Source organism: Corvus hawaiiensis, chromosome 18 (genome assembly GCF_020740725.1).
Source record: "Corvus hawaiiensis isolate bCorHaw1 chromosome 18, bCorHaw1.pri.cur, whole genome shotgun sequence".
In the NCBI taxonomy this organism is placed as follows: domain Eukaryota; kingdom Metazoa; phylum Chordata; class Aves; order Passeriformes; family Corvidae; genus Corvus; species Corvus hawaiiensis.
The window spans coordinates 5707609-5725852 of NC_063230.1; the positions used below are offsets into that span (position 1 = coordinate 5707609).

At 43.1% G+C, this 18244-nt stretch overlaps 1 protein-coding gene across 2 annotated transcripts in view; it reads left to right on the forward strand.

The window, feature by feature from the left end:
- Positions 1 to 2820: 2820 nt before the first annotated feature.
- Positions 2821 to 18244, forward strand: part of BCR (BCR activator of RhoGEF and GTPase) — a 93434-nt gene continuing 78010 nt past the window's right edge. Inside the window, exons 1-2 of one of the 2 annotated variants that reach the window (XM_048322752.1) lie at positions 2821 to 3056; positions 3395 to 4942. In XM_048322752.1, coding sequence (XP_048178709.1) covers positions 3433 to 4942 — 1510 coding nt within the window. In that variant the 5' untranslated portion in view covers positions 2821 to 3056; positions 3395 to 3432. Of the gene's footprint in view, positions 4943 to 18244 lie in introns of both variants that reach the window. The other variant, XM_048322751.1, reaches the window with a different exon arrangement.

An 18244-nucleotide genomic window follows, 5' to 3' on the forward strand; every position in this document is an offset into this window, starting at 1 on the left:
TACTATAAAAGGCCATTCTTTTAATTTTTAATGGTGCTATTTCACCTTTTGAGTTATTATTTGACTCTTAAGGTATGGTTATTTATATTCACATAGGTCATGGGATTCAGAGCTTTCTGAATCCTGTTGGTTCCCAGCTCAGGTTTACATTGCGGTGGAACTGGAGTCCATTCTCCATGACTAAATCTCTCCCCCTCTGTGTTTTTTTAGCTTTCCATCAATAGTTAGAGGTTGTTCTAATGTAACACACTGGTGAATGAATGCTCTGAACACTGTGTCACATCCTCTGAGCATGCACGTTGAAATTAAATGTTGGGCAGATTGTAGGAGAATCTGTGTTTGGTAGTGGAGAGGGTTGATCACTTTCCTGTATTTTTGGTCAGAAAGCTGTTCTCACAGCGAGGGATTGCCATTGTCTGAATTTGGAGGAGTTCATAAAATGATTTAAACTGGATGGGACTTCCCAAGACTTGTCAGCTTTGTTAAACTCTACCAAGAGTGCTGCTTTGTGTTAACAAAAATACGATTTTTTCGTTTAAGCCACATATTAATTAAAAATTATGTTTTATTTCTCATTTTAAAAGCTCAGCTTATGTCCTACAGTTTTTTGGTGGTTTTGTTTTGTTGTTTTGTTTTGTTTTTTGTTTTTGTTTTTTTTTGTCCTTACAAAACCCCCGGTTCTTCCGCATGGGGTGACGCTGTAGAGCAGTTCCCAAGTGACAGCTCGAGAGCTTTCAGAGCCAAGCGGCTCCTCTTCCCACAAGAGGGAGCCCGGCGGTCACTGCAGGATCCGATCTGTGCCGGCTCGGAAGGGCTTTGCGATCCCTCACCAGCCAGCAGAGGGGATGTGCTGGGCAGGCCGGCCCGAGTTTATCCCTTCATCGCAAGATTCTCAGTCTCAAATCACAGTTGTGTCTCTGCCACAGTAGTCTTAAAGAAATTTTGTATCCTATTAAAATACTACTCTGTTGAATGCATAAAGTATCAGCAAAAATTCAGAGAACATTTCAATTCCCAGTGGAATTTCTGAAGTTGCACTACCTCAGTAGATAAATAGGGTGTAGTTGTTTAACAGTATTATTCACTAAAAGGTAAGTGTGCATAGAGAAATCCCTCTGCTGACTCATCAGAATTCTTAGTCTCTCCAGAAAGGACACAAATGTCAGAAAAGTGAACCCAGATCAAAACTGCTCTAGAAATAAATCAGAATGGTGAATCTTCAGTAAAAGTTCTTTATGAATACAGAACATATCCCAATGATGTGAGATACCATTGTTTATAACCATACCAGTACAATCTTATTATTCCTAGAAATACATTGCATGTCAGAATTTTGTTGGTCAAACTGGCACTAAGCAAACAAATAGTATGAATGGATAAAACACATTTTATTTTATTTCTGTGACAGATTCAGAATTCTTGAAAGATTTATAGAGTTATTTATTAAACATATAGATTTTATTACCATTTAGGTCATAATCTGTTTTCCATATAGGTCAGCCACTGCCTGTTGTGTGTTAAAAGCCAAGGAAACAAGTGCAGGAAAAGCAGTTAAAGCCAGGAAACAAAAACCAGGAGGGATGAACTATGCAATATGAATGAATACATGATTTGCCATTTGTGATATATCTGAAAATACCCCAAAATATTTTGATTGGCATATAAAAAAGCATGAAGAGGAAAACTGTTTTATGTATTTTGAAACAGTACATATCTCAAAGGTGAGAGAACTACTCCTGTGGAGCTGTGCTTTTCCTTCCTATGGGATTTTATTAGTTCTTATCAGGGCTATATACCACTCTCTTTTCTAGCAACATGTACCAGAAAAGATATGCTTCACCACAAACATGAAAGAAACAGTTTTTTGGGGATATGAGGGATACATATCACCTTTTCCTGTCTTCCAAACAGGCAAGATGGAACTTTGATTGTATTCGTTACCCTTTTTCTAGAGGTTGAATTAATACATGAAAAGGACACACACCTTAAGCAACATTGTGTACTTCAGAAGGAAGTGTGATTTCAGAAGTAAAATAATACCCAGCAGCCAGAATTCTGTTTAAATCATTTGCCATCCTTCATCCAGAAGTGAAGTGTGGGACTGAGTTACTGGGGCTAAATAATATACAAGACAAAAGTGAGACTAATGCCCAAACAAAGCAGCCTTTATTTTCAATATCAGAGTTATTTTGGAATACTAGTTGCCCATTTCAGAAATCCAGCTTGTCATTTATTGGCAAGGAAGGTAGGATTGAGGGAATGACAAGCTTGCTATTACTCAGTACTTACATGAGTGGGGGAAAACGTGACCTTTGAAGGTGAGCTGCATCAGTGCCTGGGGGGCGAGCCTTGGTGTGAACTCAAGAGAGAGCAGAGAGACGTGCTGGCGTTTATACATAATATATGAGGGCATGGCTGTATGAACGGGAATGGATACCTCCCTGTGCACACAGGGCTGTGTGCACGGCATGTTCTTAACCAGGCTTAGCTACGGTCATGTCTGCATGGTGTGATGATGCCCAGGCCTGTGGCTGCAAGTGCGAGCAGGCAGGACCGCTCACGACTTTGCCTTTGTCTCACGGGCAGCCGTCAGGAAGACGCTGGGCCCCCTCGGCCCCCCCACCTCCCCGGGATCCCCCGGCCCGGCCGGCCCGGCTGCCCCTTTAAGAGGCCCCAGCGTCGTGTCAGTGCCTGCGCCGGGTGCTTCCCTCCCCTCCCCTTCCGCAGCGCCGCCGGAGCCGGGCCGCGATGGGCTGCCGCGGGCAGCGGGGGCCGCGCCGCCGGGGGGGCTCCCGCGGGGCCGCGGGGCGCTCGGGCACCGCCGGGTAACGGCGGACCTCGGCCGGGACGCGCCGCCGCATCGCCGCCCCGCGCGGGGACCGTGTGCGCCCCGAGCGCAGCACAATAGCCGGGAGGAGGAGACAGGGAAAGGGGCAGGGGGAGAGGAGGAGAGAGAAATAGAAAGCACAACACGGGGGCTGGCGAGGGAGCGCGGAGCGGAGGGCTCCGGAGCGTGGCCGCGCTGAGGACCGTGCCCAGGACGGCGGCGACAGGAGGTGGGTGGGGGGCGATATTTACCTTCCCTCCCCCGCCCCGAGCCCGCTCCTTTGTCCACGCGCTTTGAAGTGCTGGGGGATCGCCGGGGTGGGAGCATTGTTGTTCGCCAGCAAACGATCAGTCATGCTGGAGAGAGAGTAGCGAATGTGCGCGGGGCTGGGGCCGGCAAAAGCAGAAGGAGACGGGGAGGAGAGAGGATTGCCAGAGAGGATTGCTGCCTGCGTCCCAGTGCCCTGCATGGACCGTGAAAGAGACGCGCTGAGTTGACCCTGCCCGAGCTGTTTCTGCTTCTACATGTGAGATCCGGTTGGTTTTTTCTTTCCATCTCTCTCTTCAGCCTCCTTCTCGTATCCTCCACTTACTCCCGTATGCAAAATGGTGGACCCTGTGGGGTTTGTAGAGGCTTGGAAAGCACAATTTGCAGACTCTGAGCCTCCTAAAATGGAGCTGAAATCTGTGGGAGACATCGAACAGGAACTGGAGATGTGCAAAGCATCTATCCGGAGACTGGAGATGGAGGTTAACAAGGAGAGGTTCCGCATGATTTACCTGCAGACTCTTCTGGCAAAGGAGAAAAAAAGCTATGATAGACAGAGATGGGGTTTTAAACGTATTTCTCAGTTGCCTGAAGGGGGTGCAGAGCAGCAGATCCAGGACCTGCATCATAACCAGTCTGCTGACCAAGACGAATATGAAAAAAGCAAGTCACACCATGGGGAGGAAAAGTTCAAACCTAGGATACCCTCTATGCGGAAGCTGTCTACCCAGAGTGATGGGTCAGACCTGTCACCTTTGGACAGCCCCCACCATGGAGAAGGAGAGCAGGACAGGTGTAAGTATTATGGTGAAGAGAAACTGAAGAGAGTTGTAGAAGATATGGAGAATCGCTGTGATACAGATGGCTCTCCTTCAAAACACAGATCGGCTTCCACTCGCAGACTAGTGGGATCTGCTGAGAAGGAGGGGTCATTTGAACCTAAGGAGAGAGGGAACAGCACCAGTGTGGCAGCCCTAAGGTCCAATTTTGAGAGAATGAAGAAGGTTAATTCGCATTCTTCTGGAGATAGCAAGGATGTTATTGAAAAGCCCTTTTATGTGAACATGGAGTATCATCATGAGAAGGGTCTAGTAAAGGTCAACAATAAAGATGTTTCTGATAAAATAAGTTCCCTTGGTAGCCAAGCCATGCAAATGGAACGCAAAAAGTCTTTGCACTCCCTCCCTTCTAACATGGTACCCAGCTTCAGCGAGTTCCAGAGGCCGGCCTACAGGGGAAGGTCTTCAGAGAGCAGCTTTCTCTATGATGGAGAATATGAGGATGCTGAACTGAACCCCAAGTTTCTTAAAGATAACCTGATTAATGCCAATGGCAGCAACCGCTCACCTTGGCAGCCCATGGACTTTCAGCCGTATCAGAGTATCTATGTTGGTGGAATGATGGGGGAAGGAGAAGGAAAAGGACCTATTCTGCGAAATCAGGGCCCAACTGACCAGGAAAAACATCTCACGTGGCCCAGGAGATCTTATTCCCCCAGGAGTTTTGAAGATATTGGAGGAGGATATACTCCTGATTGTAGCTCTAATGAGAACCTTACCTCCAGTGAGGAAGACTTCTCCTCAGGACAGTCCAGCCATGTCTCCCCCAGCCCCACCACTTACCGCATGTATCGGGATAAAAGCCGTTCCCCTTCCCAGAACTCACAGCAGTCCTTTGACAGCAGCAGCCCACCAACCCCCCAGTCTCAAAAACGGCACCGGCAGCAGCAGGTCATCGTGTCTGAGGCCACTATTGTGGGTGTACGAAAAACAGGACAGATCTGGCCAAGTGATGGAGATTTACCCTCTGGGAGATGTCACCAGGACAGCTGTTTGCATGGGGATACAGGTGTGTACCAGCTTTTCGCTTAGTCTTTTAAAGGTACAGAGCAGGGAATGGCATCGTGGAAATGAATGGGAGACCCTGGGTGAATCACTGTGAGGGGGCAACTGTTTCATGTGAGATTTCTGTGTTTTAATTTGTAGTTTTGCTGTTTTAGGAAGATCCTATAGAACGTATATGTCAGACAGCATTTTAGGAATTCAGGATTCCCAGAAGGGTTGATTCAGGCCTCTATTGAGAGGATCAATGGAGTCCCATGTTAATCAGTTCTTAAAAGTTTCAGTGTGAACACTGAGGTAAAAAGGGGCCAGAACTTCACCAGGTATTCACCATCTGTGGTGAATTCACCTCCAGATTATTCCCTCCCTCGTATTCGTGCACTATGGAGTACATAAACTCTACCTCAGAGGTGGTAGTGTGCCAGCAAGCCACAACCTGAGGGTTTTGCCAGAGCTTTACCGATAATGATGCTGCTCCCACAATCTTGTTTTTTCCTGTCTGTATTAATTGCAGTGTTAGTTTCTCGTTCTGTCTCGTGTCTGTCTTCAATTAGAGCTGATTGGAGGTGATGATTGTGCAGCCCTGTTCTTGGAGCTTTCTGCTATCTCTGAGTGAAGGAAGAACTTGGAATATCAGGAAGCCCTGAGGGAAAAATGCTAACTAAATTTCAGCAGAATAAAACTTTTCCTTTGGGGAAGAATGGGCAATGTTTGAACCCGTTCTTATGTAAGTCATTCAGGCATGCAGGTGTGTCTGTGGAATCACAGTGAGTTTATAGGTGGAAGAGACAAGGAATTATGTTAATTCAGATGGATTTTTTGAATGTATGTGGATGTCTAATGTATTTAGCAAGGCAAAGCATGTAATGTAAATAGTACCTTGTGCTAACATCAGTAGTCTCCTATGCAGTAAATGAAAATCAAATCCAGGAATGAAAAAAATAGGAGTGTTTGTTTTGAAAGATTTCTTTAATTACAAATCTGTGATTACAAATCTCTCATGGGTTTTATTTGTCTCTTTGAATCTTTCATTTTAATAAGGGGTTAACATGTTATTCGTCAATGGGACCAAATTGCTGTAGTAGTGGGTGAATTGAGAGGCCTGTCAGAGATGTCACTTTCTCAGGTTGTGAGAATTTGCTCTATTACTTCTCAGAAGAGTAACTTTGCTGGCAGAAGATGCCTGGTTTTACTTTCCCTGCTGATTGTTTTTGTCAGCTATACTTTTGGGAGCAACTATGGAGGGAGAACTCTTCTGTCCCCTGCTGCCATCCTCTTATCCCATTAGTATTATTAGAAGGCTGGACAGTTGTAGTGGATGTTCAGCGTACATGGAAGCTCTGCACCTCCTCACAGTGACTTCTCCCATATCAGATTGGATGTACATCCCTGTTTTCTCTTTGTGACTGCTGCGTTCTTCCTGGGTTTTAGGGGAGAGGCTGAGTCTTGTGCTCATTTGAACTGAGCTCAGCCATCTGTCTCTGCTCTTGTTTACTGATGCTCTTTAGATGACTGGGAAGCCTCCTAACAATTTCAGTTTTTGCAGAAGGAAACAAAGGGGTAAAAATAACAAAGGCTGAGAGAGCTTGAGGATAAATTCAGTTTTCAAAAAGGCAGTAGATAATTTTTATTTTAAATAATTCAGCGGGATGCAGTGATAAAAAAAAGGCAGCTGAAAAGTCAGAACACTTAAAATTCCTAGATGTGCTGGAAAGCTTTGTGTCATGTTCCTAAGGATGACCACACATTGCAGGCAAGGACAGAATGTAACCGATCCACCTTCTGCTTTCCTCAGCACAGGGGGTGACATGGCAATCTTAGCAGGAACTTTCACCAGATGGCTAATCAGTACTGTCTTGCACATTAGCTGGTGGCAACTTTTTACTTAACCGAAAAGGCTTATGCCTTCAGGAGGACTGTGTTTCTGATTAATTCCTACTGACCATCATTTTATATGGATTTTCTTTCCTTCCCAATTAGGATGAATTTTGATCTGAAACCAGTTGGCAGAACCTCCTTTTCATAAAACAAACAAAAGGCATGAGAGACCACTGTGTGATTAGCTGGCTGGCTCCCATTCCCAGCTACCCTGCTCTGATGCGGACTGTTCTCCATGACCATGTGATACCAAAGCCGTTCACAAATCCAGACAGATTTTCCAGCACCTGTGGCTCAGTCACTGGTTCTGCCAGGCTTCTCTAAAGTTTTCCTTGAGCAGAGTGCAAGTTTGAATCACAGTAGGTTCTGGCCAGCCTTAATGTTAATTAGCATCAAGTAGGGTTTGTTCAATAGTATTTGACTTCCCTGTGTCAAATTCAGATTGTTGTGTGTTTTCTGGCTTTGCCTTTGGTGACTCTTCCCATAGTAATGCTGAGTGTGCTGTGGACAAGTGCAATGTGAAATTTCTGTCTGGATCTGTCCCAATGTGCCTTGAGCTTGGCCAGCAGACACGTGCTGTTCTGTCCAAATTGTTTCATGAGTTCACAGTTAAGTGATGTTTTCCTGATTTTGTATTACAAAAAAAGGACGTAACTCTCAAGTGAATGGGGTCTCAGCCAAAACTGGAATCTGGGTTTCTGAAGATGGATTATCAAAAACCTTAAGGCAGACCAAGGTGTAGTAGACTTTCAGTTTTTTCCAAGGAGCAGCATGAGAGCTTCAGGGTTGAGATTTGGTAATAGCTGTACTTTCTATTAAATGTACTTAATGGATCCTGGGCAAAGATATTTATATTAGGATTAATTATGTATCACTAATTTCCTGTAGTGGGAATAGAAAAAAATTACATCTTAACTTTGCATTAAGCTTGAGTATCTTTACTATGATTGTGAAGAAAGAACAAGATTTTTAAAATTCTGCCTTCTGTTAAACATTAGTTGCAGAAATAGACAGGAGAAAAGTGACTCGTGCATTTCTGCTTATGGTAAAGGGGAAAGTTGCACAGTGCTGTTACTGACTGATGAGGCCTTGCCATGGCCTCAGCTGGGACAGTTTTTTAACTAACAGCAGTTTGTTAATGAAGGAGCACACTGGAGCTGTTGCTTGGCTTTAGAGTTTGCTGCATAAAATCCGTGCATGCTCTCTCACTCTGTGTGAAATGATTTTATCTGTCTGCATAATAACATGGAAACTATCTGGAGTCCACATAAATAATACTTACCTGCACAGCTGCTTCCCTCAAGGTGCCCCAGGAGTAACTTCTGTTCACATGAGAAGACTTGGTGGTGCTCTGAGAGAGTCATGCCTGCTCTTTCTCTAGACAGCCACCAACCACCACAGTGCTCAATATGAGGTCAGTTTGGGGATATGTGTCATTTAATTCCATTGGAGTGAAGTTTTACTTATTTTAGCCTCTACTAAATGTGGGAGTTCTGAATGTCCCTTTCTGGAGAGCATGGAACGTTCTCTATATTTTTAGTGAGTTCAATGTAGGGAGAGAAAAGAGCAGTGGAATTTATGCATGTGAACTGCAAACCTCACAATTCCTGTTCTGTCAGCAGAAGGCCATTTTAAAACTCCGACTTACCTAAAGCTGTAGGTTCTTCAGTTTTTGTGTGCCTTAAATGCCTGAGCAGACAGGCAAGTATCTCAATTTCCCGCTTCTAAGGCAAACCTTGACACTACTTATTTGTAAAGCCCCAAGGAAGCATGTACTGCATCATCATGGAAGGACCTTGTTCTGTACCAGTTTCTGCAAGGGTTTGCTTCCTGAGTTATGTGCATCTTCTGAGATCTTAGACAAGTTTCTTAATTTTGCACTTCTTCCACCCACTATTGTATTCTGTGAATTTTAGTTTCAAGATGTAATTGGAAAAGTTCTTTGCAGGATTTTGCAGACTCCTGAGGCAACATGCCAGTCCTGTTGCTGTAGTTCAGGAGCACAACTTTCCTCTGAGCAGCTGAGGCAGACTTCAGTCCACTGTGTAGAGATATTTCCTTTTGGGGAGCTGAAATGTAGGAACTTTTAAAATGTGCAGATTGCTTGTTAATTTTAAGGATTGCTGGCCACAGATCCTGCTTTCCATCTGTGACTTACATTGGATTAATAATGCAGTTTAAATTTTCTCTGACACTTGTTTAGTTCATTTTGCTATTACTTTTTAAATGTTTCAGTTTTTTCCTGTGATGATCAGTGATTTCCTAGGAGCACTGATGCCAAGATGCTATTTAAATGCAGCCCCCCACCCTGCCTTGCTTTTCAGCGATTTAGTGGCTTTTGAGATTTTAGACATTATCAGGATGCTTGTACTACCACTCCCCTCTTCTTAGTCTGGGGGAGTGAAGAGCTCCCTCTCTTTCTCTCCCCCTCCTGCAGAGTTTAATAGATTCTATGGAGCTGCTTTATGTTCCCAGTGATTATAGTGGACTCTAAAGTGTTCGTTTTGTTCCTTCTTCCACAAAGAGTTGCTAATGTTTACCTCAGGCCTACAAGAAGTAATAGCATGTAGATAGGTTTTATTTTTTCTTTTCTTAGGTTTGCCCTAGATCGGGTACTTCTGCAGTCACAAAGCACCTGCCTTTGAAATGGGAGTGTAAACCAGCCCACATAGGAGTTGTCTGGTACTGGGGAGCCCTGGAGACTGCTGGTGTCACCTCATCTGTTTGTGTGAAGCTCATTTTCATGGTCTGTGACAGGGAGATCAAAGTGGGACTGACTTTCCTATGGAGTAAGCAGACAGCTATGAATTCTGCAAGTAGTGGGTCAGAAAGCTGCTTGTCCTCACTGCGCAGTTACTAACAGTTTCAAAGTGGTCTCTCTGGCAGTGCAGATAAGCTCACTTTGTGCAGCTGCCATTGCTGCAAGAAGACTTGGGCCTATTGGAGGCAGCAAGTGGGCTGTAGCTGGGCAGGTGAAATGTATTACCAGTGCAGGCTTAAAGTTTGAGAGTGTTGTAGGAACTCAGCTAGGACCAAGCAGCCCCAGAGTCATAGGGATGTCCATGCACCATCCATACTGTGATGACCACAGACTGGAATGCTGTGCTGTATACCAAAATGATTGGACCCAGGTGATTCTAGCATGGTGATTTTGCAGAGCCAGGGGCTAGAGCCCTAGAGCTTTGCAGTGATTTAGGAATGATTTACTTGTGTGTGTAGGTGATGGACTTCAAAGCAGTGAAATTATATTGGTGAATGAAGTGCTTTGGTCTCCTGTGTTTTCTCATCTCTAGCAAAGCAGTTGATGGGTGTGGTTTTAACCTTGAAGATTTTTGTTGTTTAGTGTAAATATACATGGCCCCATGTACAGACTTCCAGGGTACAAAACTGGAACTTATACTCTTGATTCTTGCAGTTATGCTATCTCAAGCTAATGCTGAGAAAAAGAAAGCTAGGAGCTTGCTAATTTGAGGAACTAATTGCTCTGCCGTCTTTCCTAAGTGCTTCCATTTGTCTGATCTCTCTGGTGTGGATATTTGGATAAAATGCTAAGTACCACGTTCAGTCACTCCTTCATGGACAGCTTGCTTTTCACTGCCACCAGAAAGCTTCACTGAGACTTGAGCAAAAGTAATAAAATGAGTTGACTGGAATGGCAAGGAGGCATCCTGAGTAACAGATTTGGCATGAAAGAAAAATAAGGTTTAATTAGAGAATTTGCTAAACCTTCAAGTGTGCGTTAGGAAATGCTTTTTTTTTTGACTACTGGGCAGCACACTAGAGCTATATACTGACTCTTAAAAGAAGAGTTGTGGGCGGGGAGTGTGATTTGTAATCCAAATTTGGCTCTGCAGGCTATCTGAAAGAAGGGCCAACAAAGGAGGCCTAAGCTTGTGAAGGTTTGGGCTCCAGTAATAGCCTGGAAACAGTTCTTCTTCCAGTTCTAGCATGTTTAGCAGTTTGCTCTCTAATGCCCTCCCTTGCTCCCCAACCTCTTAGGGGTAAACAGTTATCATGCAGAGGCAAGGGGGACCTGTATTTCAGCTTCAAGGAATTTTGGAGGTCAGTCCATAAAGGTTAATGAGGTGAGACTTGGCAAGCTGTTTGAGAATTGCTCCATTTCAATTACCATAGGGAAGCATATTGCTGGTCATGAAAATCAGAGTGTTGATTGGAGGCACAGCTTATCTGGAGCTTGCTTTTCCCCAGAGAAACCACGACCAGCAGTTTGGGGTTTTTTTTACTGTCTCCTCTTTGATTTATTCTGCTCAGTCAGATAAGCATGGAAAGAATAATAAGGGCCTGATCCTGTTCTTCCCTGATGAAATATTGTTGGCTTTAATAACCTTTTGCTGGCACATGTAGGAAAAGAAATGGTGTTTTAGTCCAGGTTGAATGGCAGATAGATGGAGGGGTAGACTGCAAGTGACTGGAGAAATGCTGGCATGGATTAGTTTGGGTGAGCTGCATGTGAATGAAGTACTTCCAAAACACCAGTTTGAGTACAAAGCAGGTTTTGGCCAGTTCACTGATGACAAAGTGGATTGCTTTCCTGATCATAGCTTTAAATTACAACTGATGTGAAAGTAACTGTAAGTTGTAAGTAAATCCTCGAATGTTGTCTTACTGCTGAGACAGTATTACAAATCTGTAACTCCTCTAAACTTTTCTCAAATTGTACTGTATGTGTTTTAAACGGTAAAATTGTCCTGTGTAGGACAATGTGGTGTATTTCTGTCACAAAATCTGGCTGCAGTTTGCAAATCTGTCTGTTACTAAAACAACAAAGCACATCTCCATCTCCCTTCTGTCTTCTTCCTAACTGCCAGAATGGTATCTCTCAGACCCTTTCTTAACCAGGTTATGGCTCGTGTAGTAATCAGATTATTGCAAATGTAATTGGAGTCTCTGCTTTAGAGAAAGCTCTGCCCAAATGTGGCAGCTGGAGTCAAGTTAGTTGCTCATGGGTACATGAGGAGTATGTGTGTGAGAATCCACAAGGACTGCCCTGTAGGAAGAGTGAATTGGTAAAGTTCAGTGTGTTGGTTTGTACTACTGAATTACGTCTGTTGGTATTACAGGCCTTTTGCCTAGTCGTTACCTTCTGTTGTTACTTGCAGTCATTTCAACCCATCTCTTACTACTGGGTGGGGTGGGGTTTTTTTGATTATTTTTTTTTTAATCTTGTGGAAGATAAGGATTCTTTTCCAGGAGAGTAGATCCACCACAACCTTCCTTCTTCTAAAAATAATATATTTTTCAAACCCCTAAAAAACACCCCATCCTCCTCAGGAACTTCTGCACAAGTTCTGAAGTATCCAAAAGCCTGAAATTACTTGCAGATTGATCTGTGACAACAGCACAGTAGCAACTATGGCAGGCTGCTGTGGATCACACAGTATTATCTGAAATCTAAGCAGGCAGCCCTTGCAGGAGGAGTTATTAACAGTGAGTAACTCGTGTACTTGGTTTCCAGCTCCTCTCCTTGATGTGTGGAGAAGTGCACTGTGCAGCCTTGGCTCACTGTGTGTGTTTACTTCTTAAGAACTTCAGAATATTCTAGACTCCACACTGAAATGCAGCTACTTCTCTGATGGAGTATCTGCCAGCTATTTTGTTATCAGCAATTACGTACTCCCTTGGCTGCAGAGCTGGGGAAGGAGTGCCCATTTTGAACCCACAAGATGGGTGAGGCTGGAGCAGGCTGTTGTTAGGATAGTTTTAAGAAACCCAACACACAAGAAGCCACCAAAAAACCAACAAAACCCTCAGTTGCCTGCAGTCACATCTGTGTGTTCTTTTGAAATGGGCCAGCAGTTTCCTAGAGTAATCTGTTCTGAAGGAAAATACCTTGTTCCCTGGAGCATCAGGCTCCAAATGTATCTGAGCTGCTAGAAAGTGAATGTAATTGGTCTGTTGTCACTAGGGAGATGTCACATATGAACACAGCACTGATTTGCTGCAGTGCAGTTACATCACAGGGTGTGACTGCCCAGGAAGACAGTCCCTGGCTGGGCTCAGGGCTTCCCAAAAGAGGTTAGGTTATGGTGCTTAGAGTGAGCAAAGGCACAAAACACTTGTTTCTGTGACTGTTAGTCCAGCTGCCTCAGTTCATAATTCACTGCCTCATCTTCAGTTCTGCTTCCTGCTAACCTAGAACTGTTCCAGAAATTTTCTTATAGTGGTCTGAAGTGACATTATGCCATAAAGTTTCAGAAAATAATATGCTCAGACCAGTAGATCACTGTTGGAAGACTTGGATGTGTTTCCCCTGTCTTTGCCTGTCACTTCTATAAACTTTCCCCTTTGTTTGAATCCTTTTAGGTAGAACAAGTGTGGGAGTCCCTTCCCTGGGTAGGACACTTTTGCTTTACACTCTCCTGAGGTGGTTGTTGGACCTCTCAGTCTGACAGGGATGAAATCACTGACATCACTCTGAGAAAACACGATAATGCCTCAACTGTCTTTGAGGAAATCATGGTATTTGGATGAATAAATTTGTCTTTTCCAGCTGTATCAATTACTTATTTGAATTTCTAGATTAGCCAGCAGAGAATGTCCAGTTGCAAAATTCTATTGCAGTTCTCCCACCTAAGCCTGATTGGGGTGGATACCAAAGCCAGTGCTTAGCTGGGATTAAAAGTGTCTTGTATAGGTGATGGGCATCCTGCACTGCATCAGAGGCTGCAGTGAGGAGCAGCATATCTTACAGTCCCTTCCTTGTTTTTTCTCTATTAGAAAGCTGACGAGTGAAATCTGAATTGCAAGGAGGAAAATCTGACAAGCTGTCATATGAAAATACACTCTTTAGCCTGGGGACATACACCACTTCTCTAGTCTTAGTATTGATCATCTGTGTCTCCTGATATGGGGAAATGGATATCGGGAAGAGAATGTTTTAGTCAAATCCAGAGTATTGTCTCAAAGGCTTCCTAAGCTTGAACAAGTATCTCTCAGCTCATGTAAGCAAGATCCTCAGAGGCCCTCAAGAGCTGCTTCTAACTCTGACAGAAAGCTGGTGCACTTAACGTGAGCAATACATTGGGCTTAACAGTCTCCTGAATAATTGTTTGGGTGAATCTTTTGTTCAGCCTTTTCTCCATTGGCATCTTTCCTGAGGAACTTACTCATAGGAATGGAGTATGCTGAACTGAGTTCTCCATGGTCTGCTGTTGCCCTCTTTCCCTTGAAACGTGTGACTGTAATGGGCCCAGAAGCAGGTGCTGCTGTAACAGAACTCATGATAAGAATGTATCTGATCAGGTGAGGGGGCTGGTGTTTGACAAAGAGGATTGTGTTTAGTTCTTGAGGATATCTAGAAGAGCCAGTGTGTGCTCACCTTAACAGGGAACCTGGAAACCATTTGCTGTCTTACACTTATGCAACAGTTCAGTTTTTTTCTGGCAAAAGGGCCATTGGCAGACCTGACTGATGGTCCCCATGCTCTTTTCAGATGATAGGGATCAAGCAAATTCCCTGGTTTTCCTTTGGTGTTTCAGGTAGTGTATTGAGCTACAGGCCTGACTGCCTTCTTGAATTGATCTGTACTGCATGGCAGGGGTGAGAGACTGATTGCAGTTTTGAGACGGTTTACATGGTCTGGTGCTCTTGCCATTCAGATGAGGGCTGGGTTCTGCTTCATGTGAAAGCAGAAGGTCTCTGATATCCTATGAATTTGTATGAGACCACAGTGAAGACAATTATTTTCCACTTCCCTGTATTCTTAAGCGATGTACGAACACACGGCGCAGAGAATGCAGACCTGTCACTGCACCCACTTAGGCTTTGGAGAGGCACTTCCTCTATTTGGCTTGCTGAATTTCTTGAAGGTCCTCATGAGCACAGCTGAGCAGTTCCACAGACCCATAAGCCTTTTCTTTTGCAGTTGTTGAGCAACCACGCTGCTTTGTATAGAAATATTTACATAGGATTTATACATCACTTTGACCCTTCCTAATCCAAATGGATTTTGCAACTTCTGTATGCACTGAGTGAAATATGCAGTCACAGAGCTGAAGTTAACTTGCTATTAGCAGTTTTTCTGTATTGCTAAAAGGGTCAGTGTTCTCAATAGGAAAAAAATATCAGGAAAGAAGGTATGCATTTGGATAAGTAGCAAGGAAGGAGCAAGAGACCTTAACAAATTTTGATTGGTTGGTTTTTTTGCTTGGATTATTGTTTTTGTTTTATTGAGTAGTTGAACACACTAGTGGCTACTCTTAAGATCTCTAACAGTGTCTTGGGAAAGACTTGATCGAGGTCTTGCTAATGCCAGGGAATTTCTAGTGACTGTTTTGCTGTGAGTGAAACTCCACAGCACTAGCTGTTTGTTTCTATATAACTACCCGAACCAGAATTTCCCAATATACTTTGATTTTGAAATTCAGAAGTGGGCTTGATCTCTGACTTCAAAAGAGCTGATAGGGTCTTCACAGGCTTAGGTTATCAATGTTTTAAAACTGACATGCATGCAAGTTACGCTGTTTCAGTAGCAACACTGATGTGGCTGAGAGCTGGCTCAGAGCTATGCTGGGCAGGCAGTTCAGAACTGTAATTTTGTTTTGAAGTTTCTTGTACCTCTTGGAGGACTGTGTTAGCGGTCCATATGCATCTGCCATGCCTCCTGGACAGGTGCTATGGAAACAGTAATGTAATTTGGAGAGCATTTTTACTTCATTTAATAATTCTTTTAGCTATACTGCATCTGCCATCTTAAAAGGGAAAATGGCCTGACAAAGCAATAAAATGGTGTTTACATCAAAACATCAGGTATGTGCTTTCCATTTTACCCAGTCATCTGAGCTAGGACTCTCTCAAAATCAGTTTTGGTTAGGTAGGGTTTTTTCAGTATTCATGGAGAGAAAAATATATTTATTATGTCTCTAGAATATCTGTGACACCACCAGAAGGTGCCTTCTTCTCAGCTGGGCCATTGTCTGCAGCCAGCTGAGGTTGTGTCACACCCCGGTGTGATCGGGGCTGTTTGAATGGGACTGACCTGTCATGTGTGTGCTCAGCAAATGTGCCCTAGGCCTGACCTTGACTACCCCAAATTCACTCAGGCTTGAGCACTGACCTATACATAATTTGTTGTGGTCTCTGCTCAAACTGAAATACATACTAATGTGATTTAAGCTCTGCTTTGTTCTGTGCTGATACATAAACGTAGTAAAATTTCTACTGCAGATAAAGGGTTACACATCTTCCTACATGTAGTGCCTGTCCTCCATTCCAGAGCATGTTTGAAATTCAGTATCTCCACTTAAAGCAAGGAAGGAGACCTGATGATCTGTTATGTAAATGTGTTCTGAATATATATGTGCACAAGAAGAATCTGAAGAGGAAGAATTTTTAATTTGAATGTTTTATTCTGTATATTGGTGTTTCAGACTGGTTTCAATGTATGTGCAAATATGCACTGATGCAAATACACAAGCAAATTTAGAGAGTTCTACCTAAACTTTGTTAGGAACTTTTCCTTGTAATTTTTTCCATGTAAAACTGCTGGTTAAGGAAACATTCTGATGCTAAAACTGGTTTTCCCATTAATAGACACTTGCCATGTAAGGCTGACGCACATTGAAACAGGCTTGTTTAATAGTACTTAATGATTGGTTGCTTTGTGGTTGTGTTTTCTGGTTTGTAAGGAAACGGGTCATTTGCAAGTTTTTTTCCAAGCACATGTAAAGAATGAAAAGGGAACTTAAAAAGCAAAACAGCCTTAGGTTTATAGCAAGCTTTTATCTTAATATAGTGATTTGCATAAATAGATTTCCCAGTGTGTTAATGAGGAAATATGCAGCTCAGTCTTTTGAGTTGTTGAAACTCGGGGTTTTAGCTGAATTTTTGTGAGCTCTAGTGTCCTGGAATCAAATTTGGTGCATTTCTCCTGGATCACGCTTTAATTAGTAAATTGATTAACTTCCTCTATAGGTATGTGTTTAGAAATTAGTTTATATCTGTATTTAACTTTTAAAGGAAAAACAGAAAAAATCAAAACAATGAAAAAACCTGAGTTCTGTTGCTGGAGGGCTTGCCCTTTCACTGACTTCTACAATTAATATGCTTGCTTCCACTATTTCTTTTTTTCTCCTTAATTCTGTGTTCATATTAACCCATTTGGTTTCCTGTCTAAGTCCAGAATCTGGATTATATTTGCCTGTGGCTGTGGTTGCTGTGTATGTGTTAATTTCTGGGTTTTCTACTTCTTCGTTTTTTTGGTTTATTTGATTAAAACCTGAAGCATGAGCTGCCTTGTCTTACACATGTATCTGTGTATGTCTTTCAGTATTTTCGTATTATGCCCCTTGAGGCTAAACCTTGATTTAAATTGTCTCTGGTGCTAAAGCCTCATGCTGTGACCTGCTGCCCTGTCAGTCGTGCCAGCAACTGCTCATTTCTCGGTTCATGCTGAGAACTGGATCAGGGAATTTATCTGTGGCATTTTTGGGGGTTTTGTTTGGTTTTTTCTGGGCCAAAATCAATCAAACAAAAATCACAAAACTCACCCAACCAAAGCACAAAACCCCTCTAACCATGGATCCTAATCTATCCTCCTACAAATGTTGCTGGTGGAGCAGTAACTGATGGGTTGGTGTTGGGGGCGAGAGTGTAATGCCATGCAAGACAATTTACACTTGAACACCCAGTCCCCTGCGACTCCAGGGCTGTTAATTCAAGTAACAATGGAACATTAATGCTGAGGAGTCATGTTTAACTTCAGCAATTTCGCTTATGATTATCTAGCTGCTTTGGAGTTTCACAAAGAGGTTTGGGCTGTCCTTTGAGCAGAGTACTACCTCTTCCCTTTCTGCTGCTGGGGAAGCATGAATGAGTAAAAGCTGCCTAAGGGCTTGCAGATATTTGAAACTGTTTTGTAGAATAAATCTAAGTGGAACGCTAGGACTGAAGATGGGGGGAAGGGTGTATTTACAGTATTTGCAAGACAGACCTGATGACGTCCTGGTCGGTATGACTGACTCTCCTTCCAGTTGCCTATGTAAGTACTTTGTGGTTTTAATTATTACATCAGCAAATACATTGACTGCTTATGACCAGGAGAAAATGGAAACGAAGATACAATTATTTGGTTTTACTAAGACTTGAAAAGGTCTCCAGCTTCTGCCAAAAGGTTGTTTAGGTCATAAATCATCTGGAAGTAGGACAGAATGAATGCCAGGTCAGCACAGCTTTTAGAGGTGAGTGGACCTCCTTCAGTAACTTGTGGTTGCTTTCTCGGAGTGTATGTGTGAGTGTTCATGGGCTGAGATGTCATGTCATTTTTTATGATGCAATTACTGTAATGAGACATCTGTAATATTACATCTTGTAACTATGTGAATATTTTCCCTTGATGAGTGTTTTTGGGAAAGTGGAGGCTTAGAGGTTATTCCTAGGCCTTTTTACATTTGTTTGCTTTGAAATATAAAAT